The sequence below is a fragment of the Dendrobates tinctorius genome, unplaced genomic scaffold (assembly GCF_039654945.1).
Source record: "Dendrobates tinctorius isolate UK_male_01 unplaced genomic scaffold, ASM3965494v1 ptg000029l, whole genome shotgun sequence".
Lineage (NCBI taxonomy): Eukaryota > Metazoa > Chordata > Amphibia > Anura > Dendrobatidae > Dendrobates > Dendrobates tinctorius.
Genome location: NW_027361697.1, coordinates 6,775,537 through 6,796,086, shown reverse-complemented (window position 1 = coordinate 6,796,086; position 20,550 = coordinate 6,775,537). Strand labels below are relative to the sequence as shown.

Below are 20,550 nucleotides of genomic sequence, written 5' to 3'. Positions count from 1 at the left end.
ACCACTGACAAGTCAGCCCGAAAAAGAAAGTCCACATTGCTAAAAACATTCTAAAAATGTTGTGGCAACTCTTGCACCCACAATAGTTACGCTGCCGACTGTACTCAGGATCACCATAAGATAATTAATACTATGTATATAGATTAGTTCTTTATATAAATTGATAAATGGTGACAGAATGTAGACATTCACATTAAAATAGTTAATCAAAACTGAAATAGGTTTCACTATTAATCCCTGCTGACACAATCCATTAAAGAGATGGTTTGGGGTCTGGGGTTCAAGTCTGAAGTCACTCTATCAGGATTCTCAGGTTCTGGCACTGGGAGTGAGCGGTCATGTGACCCCCAAGTAGGTGAATTTCATACTTCCGGACACATTCCAACTAGACTTGTTCGGCCTTTCTCAGTTTACTTGTATTAATCGAGAACGGGCACGTCTAGTGAGCATGTAACCACATGTATGCAAATCCCATACTTGTGGTCATGAGCCCACCTGCTACCAGTGCTGTCACTGAAGAATCCTTACAGTGCATACACTGCGCGCTGTGACGATTCACAAGTCTGTAGTCACATAAAGTGATTGTAAATTTGAAACCCAAGCCTCGACAACCTTTTTAATGCTTTACCACAACCTGGATATATACATATAATATACATATCGGAAAAAAAGGAGAAAAACTATTAAAATTATACAAACAGTGACATGAAATCACCCTCATACAATAATAAGTGAAAATACTATTGCATTTTAAAAATATTCCCTACATTAATTGCTTGTTTTACCCAGATCTCCCTTCCCAGTTATACCATGATCGTGGACAATATATCAGCGTTCTCCAGCTCACTGCAGTGGACAATTAGAATTAAAACATATTTATAAATTGGTCCTGCTTCTTAAATGCTCTTGGTGCTTACAGTAACAATGTGCCGGAGGTTATATTAGCTAGTGACTTGTATAATGGAACGTCTGGCACTGACCCTGGAGTGGGTGGTCTATCGGCAGGGAAATCATTGTGCTACCAGGTGACGGAACAATATGTGAAATGGAAAGCTGGTCCCACGAGCTGGCTGTATCTTTATTTCCAGGAGCCAGAGGTTAGAAAGTATAGCAGGGAGCAGCTCCCTATCCAAAGCAGCTACATCCCAGTGGAGATGCTGGAACGTCCAGTGTCTGCGAGAGCATCTTCCATGCCACGTCTGGCAGAGGACCCCCAGGTAAATACGGCAAACACATCCCCTCCATTTTCAACCACAAATGTTTCTCTACTAATTAGCAAGTTACCCAGTCACAATATCTAACTTATTATTAGGCAGGTGACAACCTACCGTAAGAGCTTTCCACCATATACCGGCTACATGGTCTGTTGCTTTTCCTGTTTGTCCATTTGCTCTTTCGTTGAATATTGGATTATCGTTTCATTTGTTTTCGAGGGGTTTGCTTTGCTTCTTTCCGTTGTTTTGTACTTCTGTTTGTTTCTCTGAGTTTGTTTTCATTTTTTAGGACCCTGTTATGGTTTGGGGGTTGTTTTTTTCAGCTCTTTATCAAGTGACCATTTAGTTCATTTTATACCTTATAATTAATGGGGAACTACTGTCTCCAAAAAAATGTTTTGTCTTTTTCTGAAAATCATTAAAACTGTTTGGCGTAAAGTAAAATAGTATGACAGTTTTTGATTTTTTTTTTTTTTCAGAAATGTTTGAAAAACTTTCTCTTGTAATAGGAAGTTTTTGTACATAGGTGATTAAATTGTTGGTAGTTCCTCTTTAATTATCGTTTAATATGATGGGTATTTATAAAAATAATTTTATAATTTATTTAGCTTTTTATTTAATTAACGGGTAGATAATACTCTCTTTTCTCCCTTCACTCATATGCACATAATGGATTTACCGTAGGTTGCACTTTTACACAAGACAGAACCCATGGGGTCGATACTATACCCCCAAATGTTCCTGATTTCACTCTCAAAGGCCTTTATTCCTCATGAATTTATATAAAATTTTCCATCACACACTGAATTATATAGGTATTCTAACCTAGAGACATTATTATCTATGGGTATTTATTTATTAACTCTGAATATTGCTTCTCCTGAAGGTACCAGCCCACAACATGCACAAGGCTTCGCAACATGTTGGGAGGTTTACGAGCTGCCATATCGGCTCTATGAAGACTGTTTATCATGAGCATTAGCTAATAATAAAGCCAGATTTACACATGGACCATTCTCACATAGGAATACCTGACCCATCTGTTTGGTCTCCCGGCCTAAACTAACTCCTTCAAATATGTTTATCAAACAGTAAGCCCAGGTTGGAAGACCTGGTAGTTGGGTTATATCTTCCCATGTGAAGGATGGTCCATGTTTCAGAAATGTGTGAATCTGACCATAAACACAAAAAAATCAACCAACATAACTGCACCTATTATACATAAAGTTTCTAAAACTTTACATCAAGCCTTTTTTATCAAAGGAAAATGAATATTCAATAGTGTTGAACTGTTTAGTGCACTAAGCCTTTCTTCTAACTTTTTCTCCATGTCACTGACCACGATTTCTTAAGCTGTTTTCTATGAAATTCTCTGCAGCCCTGTAATATGTATTTATTAATAGTTGTTTTATTATGACCTGTGTCAAAATGATTTGAAGGAAGAAGTCTGCATCAGCTGCCATTATGGCCTATAAATTTAGTGGTCCTTCTTTGGACTAGGCTATTCCCCAATTTTAGATGTCCAACAAAGAAGACTCCTCCAGTAATTTTCTGAAAGTTCTTGTTTAATCCAATACATTCCCAAAACTATTGTCAAAACGATAAGGAAGAATTTGTGTGTGCAGATGTTTTTCTTCCTTTTTTGGCTCACTTTTCTTTGCAGGTCCTGGCAGATGTTAGTTCCATGCGACGTTCCTTCTCAACGACAGCGGACAAGCGTGCACGTAGCTCATGGCTAGAAGACTTCACCTTAGATAGAAGTGGTCTAGATAGTAGCTACAAACAGCAACGTCGCAGCTACCATGCCTCTTTAAGACTATCTACTAATCGGTTGAATACAGATACAGGTTGGTCATTTATATCACATGTTAAGTCCTCTATACACGGTAGGATAAAGTCGGTCAAACTCAATTTTTCTGATGGGACTGGGCAAACCATGAAATGTGTTAAAGGAAATCTGTCACCCAATTTTAGCCCTATAAGCTGCTGCCACCGCCATCAGGGGCTTATCTACAGCATTCTGTAGGCGCCGGGAAAGGTCAGAGAGTTCCCGCGCCTGTGCACTGCAGTACTTTACCCTCAACAGGACAGATAAAGTACACCTGCACAGGAGCCAAGGGAGAAGCAAGGAGGAGGACATCATCGTATGAGGATGGGAGGCGCTGGATCGGACAGCGACACCCATCAGACCGGACCGAACGGCAGGTTGAGTATATCCTAACTCTTTTTTCTTATCTTTCAGGTTACATCCGGGGCTTATCTACAGCATTCCAGAATGCTGTAGATAAGCCCATGATGGCGGTGGCCGCAGCTTATAGGCCAAAAATGGGGTGACAGACTCCCTTTAAGGGACTCTCTGACAGATGTCAAGGGAGACAAGAATTGGGCACATTGAATAACGATGCCCAATCTGGCAGCAACTTACTCCCCTTGGCCAAATGTGTATGTGTGTCATGAGTTGGGAACCATATCTGTAGGCATGAGGATTCGGCCATCCACAATCCAAGATGTAAGGGCACCTTAAAACGGTCTTTACAAAAGATATTCCATGATAGATATATGAGAAGATTTGCTTTAGTCTAAATGTGAAATCCTTGGCTGAGTTGTTGAGATAGCAAACTAAAATATTTTTTTCAAGTCCAGTATGTTCCTAAATAATAGAAATTATTGCTCACAATTATTGACATTTCTTCTTTGGGTCTTCTGTTCTCCCATATATCAGGGCAGCATAAAATAAAAGGGTGACGCTGAACTCAAGAATAAAACATTTTCTATGACTAGGTTTTGAATTTTTATGTAAAAAGCTGTTCAGATGCCGCCTGAACATATACAGAATGCTTGCGAGTTCTGCTTCCACCACCCACACAATGGATGACAGCTCTCTTTATATACTAACTTACGAGAAAAGCAGTCAGTCATTCTTTATGGGCAAGGAAGCAGCGACTTGCGAGGTACCCATCGAGCGGTACATAAACAGTTTTTTTCATGAAAGTATAGAAAACTTTATGGTCTTAACCTTACTTATAAAGCATAAGAGACCTGACAGATTCCCTTTAAAGAGGATGACTGTTTTATAGCCAAAAATCATCAACTGCATATGATACTGTTGTATGGAGCCAGCAATGTCAATGCTATGTTTAAGGATGGTGACATGTGACTTATCTACAGTACCGCTTCCTATATAGTTTCATAGTTAAAGGTTGAAGGCAGACATTAAGGGGTATTCCCACTTCCAAATAGAAATGTAGTATAGTTCTTCTGATTAGCTATATCACTTATCCTATGTAAAGGGCATTGCAGTAGATTTGGTATCTGTCACGATTCCACCCCTCAGTCTGTCTGGAATGCAGTTACTGACAGCTCAGCCATCCAATGTGGTACAGGGGCATGCTGAAGTTGTCAGTACTTTGACTGACATCTCAACCATTCAGTCTGGTACAGGGGCATGCTGAGCTGTCAGTGTGTTGATTGACAGCTCGACTATTGAATCTGAGACTTTGAGGCGTCAGCTGTCTCCATGTGTTTATTACCCCAGGTGATTCCCATGCTGCTTAACTAAACTGATTCTCTCAGACCTTTGCCAGATGCTCATTCAGCTAGTGAGGTTTGTGCTCCCTATACCTTGCGTTCTGCTTATAGATCTTTTGCTGCCTGACCTTGTACATCGTTCTGACCATCTATCTGTTTAACCCCTTCTGCTCTAATCCATTATCCTCCTGGTATTCTGACCTTGGAATGTTACCTGACCACGCTTTTGTCTCTTCTTTCTGTTTATGTTATACTATCCTGGCTTCTGACCTTGGACGCCTTGATTATACTGACTCACGGCTTGGCCGTGAAAAGTGACTAGTGTCACAGTATCTGTGGTTATGGCCACTGATGTAGTCACAGTTAGCTGTTAGTGTTCGTAATCATGGATATCTAAGCTACTGAAATGTTCTGCACATTGGGCAAGCGACATAGTGAATCATAAGAACTATACTACATTTCTAATTGGAGGAATTTGCTAATATTATTAAACCTATTACATTTTGGGATAGGTTCTTGGAGATGGGAATAATCATTTAAGCCCATCGAGTTCCACCTATAGATGTTGATATAGAGGAACTTCAGTTTCTATGCAGAAGTGGAGACTGCTGAGGATTCCAGCGCATTGACAAAAAAAAAAATCACATCCCTTACTGGAATCCTGTCCAAAAAAAATAACATGAAAAACAAAATGTCACTTGGCATATGAATCTGGCCTGATATTTAGTCTTTTTACACAGTTTTTCCTCATCCTTCCAAAGACCATACTGAGAACCAGTGGGCACTTATTGCGGGTGGAAGAATCGCGATTCTGGCAGTTAAATATGAAAGGGTTCTTTCAGTTAGAGCAGTCAGTCTGTGGAATGCCGACCACAAGAGGTAGTAATGGCTGACACTATACCAGCTTTTAAAAAGGTGGTTGGATGATTTCCTTGATACACATAACATTTTGGGTTATAGTTAAATTAGTGACGAAATGTACAATTGGTGGATAAAAGTTGAACTTGATGGGCCTAGGTCTTTTTTCAACTATGTATTAAGAAAGCATCTTTTACTCAAACTATAATAAAGTCCCCCCAAGGGTATGATCAGAAAGTCTGCGGCATCTTGTAACTCCCAACTTTAACACAACTTTATGGATAGTCAGAGAGTAACATTGATGGTTCATTGCGTCAGATACATTGCTTCATGTATATCTATATGCTTTAAATGGGTAATCCACTACTCGGATAACCTTTTCTCATTTGCTAGGTTTCCCCCAAGTAAAATAATATCATCTATTCTCACCTCTGGTGCTGGCGATGTTGGCACTAGCTCTCCCGGTGCTTTCATGGCATTGTTATGTCAAGTAATTCCCTGCGGCTAATGAGCGTTCACTGCATTGTCCCATCTATCGGACAAATCAGAGATCAGGAGAAAGTGAGAGAGAGGTTAAATCCAAAGGAAGGGACAGTGAAGTGGCCGATGATTGGCTGCAAGGATCATGTGACATAACATGTCACGAGAGCCCCAGGAGAGCCAATGCTGACACCGCTGTAATGACGCCAGCACCGGAGCAGAGTATAAGTGTTATTATTTTACTTGGGCCACACATAGTGATAGAGAAGAGCTTATATGAGTAATGAACAACCCCTTTAAGAGAAGAGCCTTTCTATGTATCTTTTTGCATCTTGTAGGTCATCGATTAGACTCCCACCGTTCAGGAGGAAGAGAAAGGGGTCGTTCTAAGGAAAGGAAACACCTTTTATCACCTGATCTCTCACGTTGCAACTCAGAGGAAAGAAACCCACAGGCATGTGATCATAGGGATCACCAGCTGTCACCTGGTCATACCCATAGCAGCGTGCAGGTAAGGATGCGATCACTGTGATCTGTGATGATCACTCTTCAAAGGGATTTTACAGGAAGAGATATTTTTGTCATGTGTGAACTGGACTATTGATAAAATCAGTCATAAATCTGTATTGTATGGATCCTGCACATGTGCGTACCCAGGATCAAAACTAGGGGGCAAGCCACGGTCGCTCAGGTTGTTAAAAAATGAGGTGAGGTGTATAATTAAATAAAAAAACAAAGTGCTGTGGAAACCCTATACCAACATACAAAGAGTGGGGAAAGTGAATAAAAACTGACTAAATCCAAGACCCTTTTGATTAGACCGTGGCTTGTTGGGAGGGAATAGTATATACTCAATGTGCACACAAACAGTAATTCCTATACTCAGAAAATATGTTTCCAGTGGCTTTAAAGAAAAACTCCTAAGTATATATATGCCCGTATGTTAGGGGTCAAAGTCTCTTACCATCACGCATTTATCATAAAACCATATTGCCAGCTGTGTAGAAACATCAATTAACATGTATGAGATCAAATTTGTTATTCCCCAAAAAAGTCTCAAAAGAACACCTATTAATGAAGAAGCTCTTCATATATCACGTTTGACTGCTGTGGTGCTCATCAGTCAGGGGAGCCCTGTAACCGGCAACCCATCCAACCTCTGGCATCAAATTTTCAACTGTATCTGTATATACATCAGCACCTGTATATACATCACCAGCCCAGCACCTATATATACATCACCAGCCCAGCACCTGTATATACATCACCAGCCCAGCACCTGTATATACTGTACATGATCAGCACCTGTATACGTCACCAGCCTTCAGCCCAGCACCTGTATATACCTCACCAGCCCCAGCCTTCAGCCCAGCAGCACCTGTATATACATGACCAGCCCAGCACCTATATATACATCACCAGCCCAGCACCTGTATTTACATGACCAGCTCAGCACCTGTATATACATCACCAGTCCCAGCCCAGAACCTGTATATACATGACCAGCTCAGCACCTGTATATACATCACCAGTCCCAGCCCAGAACCTGTATATACATCACCAGCCCAGCACCTGTATATACATGACCAGCACCTGTATACGTCACCAGCCCCAGCCTCCAGCCCACACCTGTATATACATCACCAGCACCAACCTCCAGCCCAGCACCTGTATATACATCACCAGCCCAGCACCTGTATATACATCACCAGCCCAGCACCTGTATATACATGATCAGCACCTATATATGTCACCAGCTCCAGCCTCCAGCCCAGCACCTGTATATACATCAGCCCCACTGTATTACAGGTGCTGGCCGCTGGGGGCTGGGCTGATGTATTTTACTTTAAATATCTTTCTGGATCAATTATTATTATTATACACTCAGTCTGGGTGACTCACTCACCCAGTCCCAGGGAAACCGGCGTCACTAATGTGATGATACCCGTCACCCGGCCTAGCATCACGTGATTGCAGCAGGCAGGCCACAGGCGCCAGGAATGCACGGGTAGGGAGGCTGCAGCGCTCACAACCAACTGCTGCAGGCCTGCAGCCAGGGGCAAGAGAGCAGAGCCCGCGCTCTCCGCCCACAAAGAACTTCCTGACATATAACGTCAGGACGTTCTTAACCCCCTATATGCGTCGCAAGCACCTTTTAAAGGGCCGGCAGAGGAAAAACGGGCCGGGTGACCTCATCATGATAGGTGCGCATGCTGCCCCCCCTGCCCCATGGTGGTTACACCCTTGATCCTGCACCTGGCATCCCAACTGACCTTATGGGTAAGGCTGCTTTCCCAAGTATGAAATTGATAGTCTGGGTACTATCTACAATTTCCAGGCCAGCTGTGGGTCTCTTGACCAAAACTCAACAGTTTCATAAGCATTTATTCTGTAAGGTTGTTGAGTTTGGGAAAGGAGATCCACAGAAAGTTGCAATCCTTATTTTCTATCAAGAGCTGACTGTATGTATACCTCCACTGATGCACTTCATGGAAGATAAAGAGGTATTCCAATCTTGGACATTTATACACTGGATATGCCATAAAAGTCCAATCAGATCAGGTTCCAACTCTGGGAACTTTACCTATTTTGAGAACACCCTTTTTTGTGCTGTCATGAATGGGTCCTGTCTTGCATATGGCTCTCAAATCAATTCTATGGAGTCTGGAAATTTTTCTGAGCAAGTGTGTAGAGCATATTGATAAATCATAAAAGTTCCAAATGGGATTACCCATTTAATGAAATCTTTTGAGTTCAATTTGACGGTCCCAATAACCAGTATATTTACTTCATTGACGATTGAATTGGATGTGCATAGCCACATCTCATCTCTGATGAAACTGGGAAATAGGGTCAAAAAAACTTGGCACTCAAGGGAACAGTGTTGAAAAGAAAAAGTTCCATTTTATTTTGCATACAGCGGTTTGAACGTTTTTGGTCTGAATTTAGACATTCAACAGAAACTGCATGCTGATAGTGTCCGGAACCGTGTGTCCTAGTGCGTACAAGAGGCAAGCTGTAATGCCAGCTCCCCACTGGTGAGTTAAAGTTGAGTGCCAAATTTTTTTGACCGTATTAGAAATGGGCCGGATAACCTACTAGAGCACCTACCCCGATGACTTTATGAGTGCCGTATATAATTTGTTGTAGAGACTGGAAAATATGTTCTCTTGCTATTAAGATGAGTTGAGGTCCTATCTGTTATATCACCATCTTTCTGATTTCTTATCGGAATTACATGTCTTACCTTCCAATTAAAAAAAATTAATATATGAACGCAAATAAAAAGTAAACTGCGCGCAATCCAAATAACCTAATAGGTAAAATGTGATGTTTCATGGTTAATTGCATTTTTAAAGTATGCCGAGACTTTATAAAGGATCTGGTTATAATTGTAGAAACATTAAATGAAACATTAAGGTTCAAGATGAAAAAGTTTGAGATAAATTCATTGGAGTTCTCTAAGAATAGCAGAAATGGAACAGAAAGAACAAACTATCTATTCTTGGTATGTGTCTAGTATTACAGCTCTTCCCAACTTATTAAATGAGACTGAACAGCAGGACGAGACGTAACTCATGAACAACACTGGTGCTTTGCTGGCAAAAAGTAGATCCATTTTTCTATTACTAGACATCTTCTTTAAATCTTAATTTTGCATTGTCATTTTACAATCTTCAAATTCTTGTAATTGTTACATTATCTTGTTTTTAGTTATTTATTGGGTTAACTAAAATTGTAATTTTTTTAATAGATACTTGACTCATTGAATGAAAGTTGCATTCCTTCTGACACCAGCACCCCAAGACGTGGGCGACGACAACTTCCTTCTGTGCCTGCAACCCCAAGACCTCTTATTTCCTTTTCTTCTTTAATCCGCCGTCAGAAACACAGCTCACCTCCCCGCAATGGCAGCGACAATATGCCGCCTTATCCTAACGAACCGGGCCTGAGCGAGTCTTCCTGCTCCCTCCAGGGGCGTCATAGCTCACAGTCAACTCCTCAGCACTATATCTCAGAGCCACATTTGGCCATATACGAGGAGATGCAGAGCTCAGACTGTCCGGCTGAGGACACACTCACATTTGAGGTTGCTGTGGCCACCAGTCTAGGTCGTTCTAACACCATTGCTGCTGCTCCTTTACGTTCAGGCTGGCAAATGCCCAATGGTCACTATCGTCGCAGAAGAAAGGGCGGGATGCCAACTGTGATAGCTTCCCGAGAGTTAAGTGACACAGAAGAGGATGACCGTTGTTAAATGCATGTGGGGCAAGCTTGCTGTACCACAGCAGATGTTATTTCAGTGGCTTGTCCTTCACTTCTTTGCGCCGTTTCAAGAGGAGCCCCAAAGCACTCACTGCCAATCTCCTAACCTTAACCAGAAGTCCAGGCAAGGTCTTCAAAAATGGCTAAAATCCTGGATCTTAATATCTTGTGCCAAAACAGAAATGAACTGTCACAAAGACACATGCAAAAGTGTAAAGGGGAGGCATGGAGATGTATGTCCTTAATCGAACAGTGGAAATGAGTGATCTAGAATACATCAGTAGCTGGTGGAGATCACTGCCTATCTCGAGTTGAATATTGATTGATATTTTGCTATCATTTAACAATACTGAAACTCGAGTCTTCAAAAATTGACAATTGATCATTTGCCAAAGTGATCGACATGGCTGTATGTTAAATATCCTTTCTGAAATAGTGATGGCAATTTGACAGATTGGTAAGTTTATTGAATGGACAGCCATTGGGGTGATTGGTGGAGAAACCAGTGTTCTGAAGGATTTCTTACGCAGTTGTGAAATATTTATATGCGATGATATGCAAAGATGATGTTTCGGAGGAATCTCTGGCTTATTGTTAAGTGCATTTCTGAGCCCATAAGCCCTTGTCATTTTACATGACAAAGATGATCTATATTTTTTGCTTATTTATATCAAAATCAACTTTACTTTACCCATCCTAAGGGTTTGATATGTTATTATAATTGGCAATCAGATGGATATGAAAATAAAGGAAACTTACCGTATGTAGAACTGCAGGTAAAACGTATGTTTGTTTCAACTAAGACATAGGCATGCTTCAGTTTGTATAGTAATTATGGGTACATGGGTTTAAAGGGTTCACTTAATATAGGAGGCGGAAAGAATGTGGTAAAATCACTCAAGTCACGCATTAGGCATATATTAATTTTTCTCACTATTTCTCATGAGCAGTTTAGCCTGTGGTTTGAAACTCGAAAAAGCAAATGAAATGATCTTTACATAGGTTTAAAGGGAACCTGTCACAAGGATTTCCACATATAAACTATGACCACCACCATTAAGGCCTCTTTCACAGCATACTAGAATCCTTTAAAAAAGTTTTGCAGATCCCCAAAAAACTTTTATTATACTCACAGACGGTTCGGTCTGGTCTGATGGATGTCTCTGGTATTGATCCGCACCTCTTCTCTTCTTACAATCGCTGTCCATCTTCCCTGGTTCAGGTGGATGAGGTGTCCTACATCATCCACACAGTGCCCCCCTCCATCACACTTCTGCACAAGCACATATCTCTCTGCCCTTCAAAGGGCACAGCCTAGTACTGTAGTGCGCATGTGTTGACAAAGGCCAAAGAGCGCCGATGGCCCAGATATAAAACTGGTGCATGTGCACTACAGTACTTTGCTCTGCCCTCGGCACAGCAAAGAGAAATGTGCTTGTGCAAGAGCGTCATTGCGGGACACTGTATGGATGACATAGGATTAGTCATACTCAGAAAGCAGGGAAGGAGGACAGGGATTGCAAGAAGAGAGGAGACGCCGGATCAAGACCAGAGATGCCCATCTGACTGGACAGCACCATCTGTGAGTATAATGAAAGCTCTTTTTTGGGATCTGCACACTGGATTGGGGTCTTTTTTGCAGCATTATAGTATGTTGTAAAAGAGACCTTAATGGTGGTGGCCATAATTTATACGGGGAAAACCTGGTGACAGATTCTCTTTAAGTGAAATGTTAGGTTCAACAAAACCAGTTTGCTGATTTCAATTATCTATAGTAAACTAATTTTGAATTTTGAAGATAACAGCAACTACTTATCAATGCCTTCAGTCATAAAGTATGTTCTTCAATTAAGTTTATATTATTTTTTGTTATCATTACTATTATTTATTTTTATTATCATGCCAGGGGGCCATCTTTAACTGGGTTATCTCACATGCTAAAAAAAAAAAAAAAGCTTTCTGCACCTAAATCATAAATGCATCAAACACAACAACAAAGAAAAGTTCTGAGGTTAGAGTACAGGCTCACACATACCGTATATCTACTCTAAGGGAATTTTTAAAAACTCCTTTATTACAAAAATAGGGACCGGTGACATGCTTAGTTAAAAACACAAACAGGTAATAAACATTTTAAGTTATCACCTCCCGCTCCAAATTTTAAGTCCAACTCAAAAAGCACTAAAGTAAAGGGCAAAACATCATGAGCAAAAACAAAACAAAACACAATATATAGGTAAAACTTAAAACATGCCAAGAAATCAGAACAGAACAATATCAAAGCTCAGATGCACCAAATAATAACAATGGTTATCACACAATAAAACATCTAGAGACTCTACATAACAATTCTGTATAGCAGACACCACATGCATATGTTGGTAGCCGCCTGAGGAAGGTGATAAGCGGGGTGCAGGGATGATCACCACTGACTTGATCCCTACCCCCTCACATATATTGTAGGTTATTCTGACCATACACCTTGTTCTTGCTTTGCATAATTGTTATGTGGGGTGTTTAGATGATTTACTATGTGGTAGCCTAATTAATGTCATTTTATAGACTTGTTATTGACATGGTCCTCTATCATAGTAACATAGTAACATAGTTATTAAGGTTGAAGGGAGACTTTAAGTCCATCTAGTTCAACCCATATCCTATCCTAACCTGCCCTAACATGTTGATCCAGAAGAAGGCAAAAAAAACCCATGTGGCAAACAGTAAGCTTCACATTGGGGAAAAAAATTCCTTCCCGATTCCACATACGGCAATCAGACTAGCTCCCTGGATCAATGCAATATTAAGGAAACTAGTGTATATACCCTGTAATATTATACTTTTCAAGAATGGCATCCAGTCCCTTCTTAAATTTTAGTAGGGAATCACTCATTACAACATCATATGGCAGAGAGTTCCATAGTCTCACTGCTCTTACAGTAAAGAATCCGCGTCTGTGATTACGCTTAAACCTTCTTTCCTCCAGACGTAGAGGATGCCCCCTTGTCCCCGTCACAGATCTAAGAGTAAAAAGATCATTAGAAAGGTCTTTGTACTGTCCCCGCATATATTTATACATTGAAATAAGATTACCCCTAAGCCTTCGATTCTCCAAACTAAATAACCCCAAGTGTAATTACCTGTCTTGGTATTGCAGACCCCCCAGTTCCCTAATAACCTTGGTCGCTCTTCTCTGCACCCGCTCCAGTTCAGCTATGTCTTTCTTATACACCATGTCATAATTATGTTCCAACAACATTAACTCCAATTCCTCCATTTTGTTGGCGAGGCATCTGGCATTAGTATACATGCACTTTATGTATCTCTCTGTACCTCTATTCTTTCTTAAATTATTAACTGTTCTAACCCCACCCCCCATGCCTCCCCCACCCCAAATTTCATTATTTGTGCCCAGGTCTCTATCTGCACTGTCTTCCCCTCCTATAATAGGAATACCCTCCCCCCATCCCAAGTTTAAACACTTCTCCAACCCTCTAGTCATTTTCTCCCCCAGCACAGCTGCACCCTCCCCATTGAGGCGCAGCCCGTCCCTAGCGTAGAACCTGTAGCCAACTGAGAAGTCGGCCCAGTTCTGTAGGAACCCAAACCCCTCCTTCCTACACCAATTCCTGAGCCACTTATTAACCTCCCTAATCTCCCGTTGCCTCTCTGGTGTGGCACGTGGTACAGGAAGTATTTCCGAAAATACCACCTTAGAGGTCCTTGCTTTAAGCATCCAGTCTAATTCCCTTAAATCATCTTTAAGGACCTTCCACCTACCTCTAACTTTGTCATTTGTGCCAATGTGCACCATGACCACTGCATCCTCACCAGCCCCTCCCAGTAATCTGTCAACCCGATCAGCGATGTGTCGGACTCGAGCACCAGGTAGGCAGCACACCGTTCAACGATCCCTGTCTTTGTGACAGATTGCCCTATCTGTTCCCCTAATAATTGAGTCTCCCACTACCAGAACCTGTCTGGCCTGCCCTGCTCTCCTATTTCCCCCCTTACTGGAGCACACACTCCTCCGGCTTTCAGAGGACATGCCTTGCTGCAGCAGTGCTACTCCTGCACTAACACTCCCCTCATCTGCCAACTTAGCAAACTTATTGGGGTGTGCCAGATTAGGACTAGCCTCCCTGGTGCTCTTCCCTCTACCCCGCCTTCTGTCACCCAGCTAGCTGCTTCATTGTCCTGCAGCTCCAACCTAGCATCCCCCCTCATCTATCCCATTGAGCGTCTGCTCAGTGAGCAGAAGACTCCTTTCCATATTGTCTATGGATCTCAGTGTTGCCAGCTGCACATTTAGATCCAGTATCTGGGCTTCCAAATGCACAACGTGCTCACATCTCGCATAGCAGTATGCACCCTCGACTGGCTGTTCAAGGATTTCATACATGCGGCAAGACGTAGACTGGATGTCATTGGCAATAGTGGAGCACATCCTAATGGGGATTGCACCAGACAATAAGATAAGCAAAGATAAATAAAAAGTATTAATAAAATATAACAGCAATTCAGTAACACCTCCCTTGGAAACTCCCTGAATCCAAAGTCACTGAATCTCAAGTCACACACTTACCACAGTTCGCACTTACGCTCAGGTCACACTCAGCTCATTCACACTTGCTCAGGCAGAAGATTTAAAAGATTTTTTTTTCCCTTTTACCAGTACACCACCCTGCTGCTCAATGCACTTCCAAAAGGAGTTGAGCCCCAACCAGCTGCCCCTTATAAACCCTTAATGATGAACTCCCACCCTTAATTAACCCCTTGTGAATATAGTTACACCTCAAGATTTAAATGCAATATAGTTAACCCTTAAAAACACAGATTGTAAAATAAGAGATTAACCCTGTAGAGAGAAAAAATAAGTTAAACAAGCCCCCAAGCCCCCCCAAAATTGAACAGGTAGAAAGCACTCAGCAACCTACAATTCAGCAACTCACACAGGTATTTATTATAGGTTTTCCAAACACCTCTTCACTGAATCTCAAGTCACACACTTACCACAGTTCGCACTTACACTCAGGTCACACTCAGCTCGTTCACACTCGCTCAGGCAGAAGATTTGAAAGATCCTTATGTCTTTCTTTGTTCTTCAGTTTGATAAATTATATGTGAGCGGTGAACCGTACTGCATTTTGGTACCATACTATTTGCTGGGTGCATTATCATAATTTCATAAGACTGCTATAAATTAAGAAAGCAATCCTATTAATCCCTAAAACAACATTTTAATTGAATATTTTCACCTTTTTTAGCCAATTTGTACGAGACAGCCAAAAAAGGACCTGTCAATATATAATCATAAAGCTGTATTCAATAAACCAGAAGTATACCATAAAGGCTTATAAACATAAAAGAGGAAAAAAACCTATTTAATACAAAATCTTGATACATTTTTTTAGCACCCTGGCCAAACATCACATAGACTGTACTGTTATCTACCTATCTCTCGGCAGGGAGAAAGTAAAGGGCTTTAGTATTTCAAGTCCAACTCTGTCACAAATGGAATAGTTTGAGTGACCAGCGAGTGAATGAACCTAATAAACAACATGGAGTAAAAGTTTTAAATTCTAGATTTGAAACTAAAATTTACACACTGATGCGCATATTCTAAGAGGTTTTTTTTAGGTGATCACTACAGAAATTGAAGTCAAAAGCTCTCCTAAAAAAAAGGCAAACATGGTTAGCCTTTAACCCTCCGTCAGGCGCAATAGATCTGACAGGCACACAGTAATTAGTTTCACTTCTCTCTCCTTGCCCACTTATCAGAAAACCCCACCCCTCCTAGTTATCTCCTGACTCTACAGGCTCTGTGAAACCTGATATCACAGTGACTCAGCAGACCTTCTAGTGAGCAGATATCAACACTTTGGCTTCTCAGGCACATTGCGCCTGATTTCAACACAAATTGAAAGGTTAGTATTTTCTTTTTTTATTCATCACGATTGTGTATTTAGCTTGTTTTATGAAGGATTAATGCTAAGTTAGTGTACAGAAGTACTGTTTTCTTAGACAAAAGGAGGGTGGCTTCTAAGGCACATTGCGCCCTAACACATACTCTTTCTCTCTTGCTTCAGATTTTCTGCTGCAATGGCCAGAAAACAGTATGATTCATCTAAACCCCTTCATTTAGAAGAAATGAAGATTTTTTTGTTAGAAAATGATGAGGAAGAACCAGCAGTAACTGAGGATTTAGAGGAATCTAGTGACATTTCATCTGAAGATGAGGTAGCAGAATGTAAGGCCTCTTTCAGACATCCGGTGTCAGGGGTCCGGCGGCCTGCGGCGAATAGCCGGGCCGCCGGATCCGGCCTGCAGCGGTGACACCGGATGTACATGCGGCCCCTGATGCGGCTTGGAGGACATTTAAAGGAGCCGCAGCACCGGGGGTCGAGAGAGCCAGCCGGAGAGAGATCGGGAGGCGAGAGAGCAGCCAGAGAGACAGCGGGGGACGAGAGAGCAGCCAGAGAGACAGCGGGGGACGAGAGAGCAGACAGAGAGACAGCGGGGGACGAGAGAGCAGCCAGAGAGACAGAGGGGGACGAGAGAGCCAGCCAAAGAAAGGTATGGAGCGTATGGAGAGAGAGAGAGAGAAGGGGAGGGGGAGAGAGAGAGAGATGCGCGCCGGGCACTTGTGGGGTTAAAACTCATAGTGCCCGGGCATGCGCAGTTGAAAAAGCCGGTCCGGCGCTGCAAAAAAACGTTGCAGCCAACGTTTTTTGCAGACGCCGGACGGCGCATGTTTGCCATATCCGGCAAAACCCGGAGGCGCCGCATGTCCATCCGGCATGATGCGGCGATCATTACATTCTATGTGAAAAAACCGGATCCAATTCCGGATCCGGTTTACACAAATTTCGCCGCATCATGCCGGATTTAAAAAAACGGATGTGTGAAAGTAGCCTAACACTGGTTCTGGAACAGAGCAGGATGGTGATGACACTGATACAGAGGAAACAGACACAGATCTAGCTTATTATTTGGGCAAAGATAAAAATACAAAGGACGTCCCAAGGACGTTCCAGAACAAACACCGACTCTACCACCTTCTAAAAGACGCAGTTGTACTACCTGCTCATTTGTATCTGGTTTCAGAAGGCTTTCTAAATATGACTGAAAAATATGTAAAGAATCAATCTGCCTTTCCCATGCAACTTTCGTCTGCCAGCCTTGCTTTTCTAAGTGTACCTGTGCTGCTTCTGCTGCAATTGAAACCACTGAAGATGAGTAGAAAATAATTAAGTAACATCTAAGTGCAATATCCTTTAAGTTTTTTTCCATAATTTTATATTTAAGCAATAGTTAAGTAAAGATAACTGGAGCCTATTTGGCAGTACTACCGAAAAGTGGTACTTTTAGTTTTAATAAGTTTATGGTTAATAAATGTTTTTTTTTGCATCTGATTTGGTGTAATCTCTTTTAATACATTCCTATGAAGGTCACTGACTACTTCTATAGTCCTGAAATTGAAATATGTAGCTACTATAGGTGGTTTTCTGACCTGTGCTTGTCAGGCACATTGCGCATGAACTGAGGAGAATCTATATTGCACCTGACGGAGGGTTAAAGTAATCTTTACATTTTCCAGATAACATCTCCACCAGTTTCTTTACAAAACTGCACTGAACTCTACTCTCCAATCTCACCTCCTGTTATTTTAGAGTCATATTTGTCTGAGTGGCTCAAACTCTTTTTTTTGTGTGTGTGTATGTTCTTGGATATCACACCGAAGGGCTTTACATGATATGACGTAGTAAAATATTTAAGGAATTATATATTGCCATTCTTCTTGTAAAACTTGCAGTTTTAAAGTTGTTACCATTGGAATTAAAGAAACTTATATTGTACATATTAATGTAATAGAAAGAACATACACCTAGATTCCATTAATATTTATATTGCGACATCCATTATCTGTTCTGGGCCAAGATTCACTAGTAGAGGTGAGAGAAGAAATTTGCAGGACCCTGGTCCAGCGGAGAGGTCAATATTACTCCATGACCCATAGACCGGAGCCCTTCCAGTTGCCTCCTACCTGCTATCATTAACGGCTTCTCTTTTGGTTATCTGGCCTGGCATTGTTGTGGCGTGATGAACACACAACGTTGCCCCAAATTCAGCTTTTCAAAAGGAGTTGCTGATGATGGCAGATAGGAGGCGTTTCACAGGGTTCCTATCCAGTGGTTATGGAGTACTGACTTGGTCACTGGACCAGAGTCCTGCAAATTAATTTTCTCATCTCTATTCGTAATGCCAACCCTTTTCTCTGGATTGGTTGACTAGTGATGAGCGAATGTTCTCAGATAACATGTCATCTGACCATGCTCGGGTGTTATCAGAGTATCTTGGATGATATAGTCGAGTCCCTGCAGCTGCATGTTTTGCGGCGGTAGACAGCTGCAGCACATGCGGTGACTACCAAACAAACAGGCAATCCATGCGTGTGTTGAGGCTATCTACCGCCACAAAATATGCATCCTGCAGGGAATCGAATATATTATCCGAGCACGCCCAAGAAACACGGATAATACCGGAGCATGCTTGGATAACAGATTATCTGGGCACGTTCGCTTATCACTAGTCCTGACGTTATCTGTGCAATTACTGTAGTAGTTGGGGGACCAGTCTACATGCATAGGCCAACTGTTCCGAATTTGCCCAATTTTATTTGATTTTTTTTCACATTTTCAGATGCAATCCTGAGATTCCCAGATCCAAAAAGGGTCATTGTTTAGATAAGAAGAAAAAAGCTACAAAAACATTGATGCAGTATTAATAAAACATACCATGCAGGTTTGCATTGGTTAGATTAATACCGTACAAAATATTGTGTTTCCAAAATCAGCCAAAGAAGGTTTATTCTAATAGATTTTCACTAGACAGTAAATTAATATATTGTCATTTTAGTTTCTAAAATTCTGGTAAAGTTTAGATAAATGGAAGGAATTGGTATTGGCTGTTGTACTGTTTATGTGAACTATGTATTGTGTTGCAACTGGAATAATTTGCTAAATTAGTAGTGATACTCAGCCAGAATCCCTTCTGCTAGATGAATGCAAAAATTATATTATATGAAATGTGGACAAGCATAAAACCAGAGTCGACAGATCACCAGGATCCATATCCATGCCTAAATGATTGATATGTAACTTCTGAGAAACAAGTCTTGTACATTCAGTTCTCCTACAACGATGGACACTTTCAAGTGCTATGTACAGGAAAAAACTTCTGTCTGTGCGACACACGAAAGAAGTCATGATTTAAATCAGGTGTTGGGAGGTGGTGACTGTATTATAAGTAAAATATCCTGTTTTGCCCAAAATTAATAATAAAATAAATATGAAAAATACGTCTTGGGATTTTATGGGGATTTTTTTTTTGTGAAACAGAAATAAAAAAATATATATATACTACACATATTGTAAATAATTCTAAATATTTCTTGTCCTTTTTCTGACTTTTTCAGTCTAGAAATAAAACTTGGTAAATGAAAATATGTTGTGCTGTTGCTAAACACGTATGGCACTTCTTGGACCACCATTCATTCCTTGTATGGTTGAAATCAATATTCAGATAGCCATTAAAACCTTTATGCTTGTTATATATTCCTTCCTTTAGATATTTGTACGATAAACATGAATAAATCTATTACTCTCTTTACCTTTCAGTTATTTTATAAAGAGAAGTGGGCTTTACCAGAGTTGTAGATAGACTTCTTTAGACTTGGGAAAATATTCAAACTGCTTCCCTAAAGCTGCACTTAGATACCATGAGAAAGGTTAGTTGGCCCCCAAAACTTTGAGGACATACTCCCTTTTGGCAACATCTCTAAGGGTGCAGTCAGGCGGCCAAATAAATCAGACCTAGATCAGAAAGAAATGCATGGATTGGCTGGCGGCTCTCACAACCTGAGTGTGACAGCTGCGTAGAAATAAGTGAAGGTAGAGCCACCGGCCAGCGTGTGTGCTGTTTTTTGATCTTCGCCCGATTTGTGTGGCTGTCTGACTTCGCCCTAAGCTTGACTGACCTGACAGGTAACAGCATAAGTGTGGCACAACATGTTTGGTGTGGTCCTTCACCCTAGGATATGCCAACTTGATCCGCAGAAGATCGGTAATGTCAAAATTCACTATCAACCTTAGCCCTTCCTGGAGTGCCGTTATTGGACTTTTGGCAGGTGACTCTCTGCTACAAT

The 20,550-nt window shown here is 41.3% G+C and overlaps 1 protein-coding gene across 1 annotated transcript in view; it reads left to right on the top strand.

Annotated features, from left to right (window-relative positions):
• The window catches only part of CACNA1E (calcium voltage-gated channel subunit alpha1 E), an 817,054-nt gene extending 797,039 nt beyond the window's left edge, over positions 1–20,015 (top strand). Inside the window, exons 46-48 of the mRNA XM_073571345.1 lie at positions 2,878–3,061; positions 6,419–6,591; positions 9,835–20,015. Coding sequence (XP_073427446.1) covers positions 2,878–3,061; positions 6,419–6,591; positions 9,835–10,338 — 861 coding nt within the window. The 3' untranslated portion in view covers positions 10,339–20,015. The remainder of the gene's footprint in view (positions 1–2,877; positions 3,062–6,418; positions 6,592–9,834) is intronic.
• The last annotated feature ends 535 nt before the right edge of the window (positions 20,016–20,550 follow it).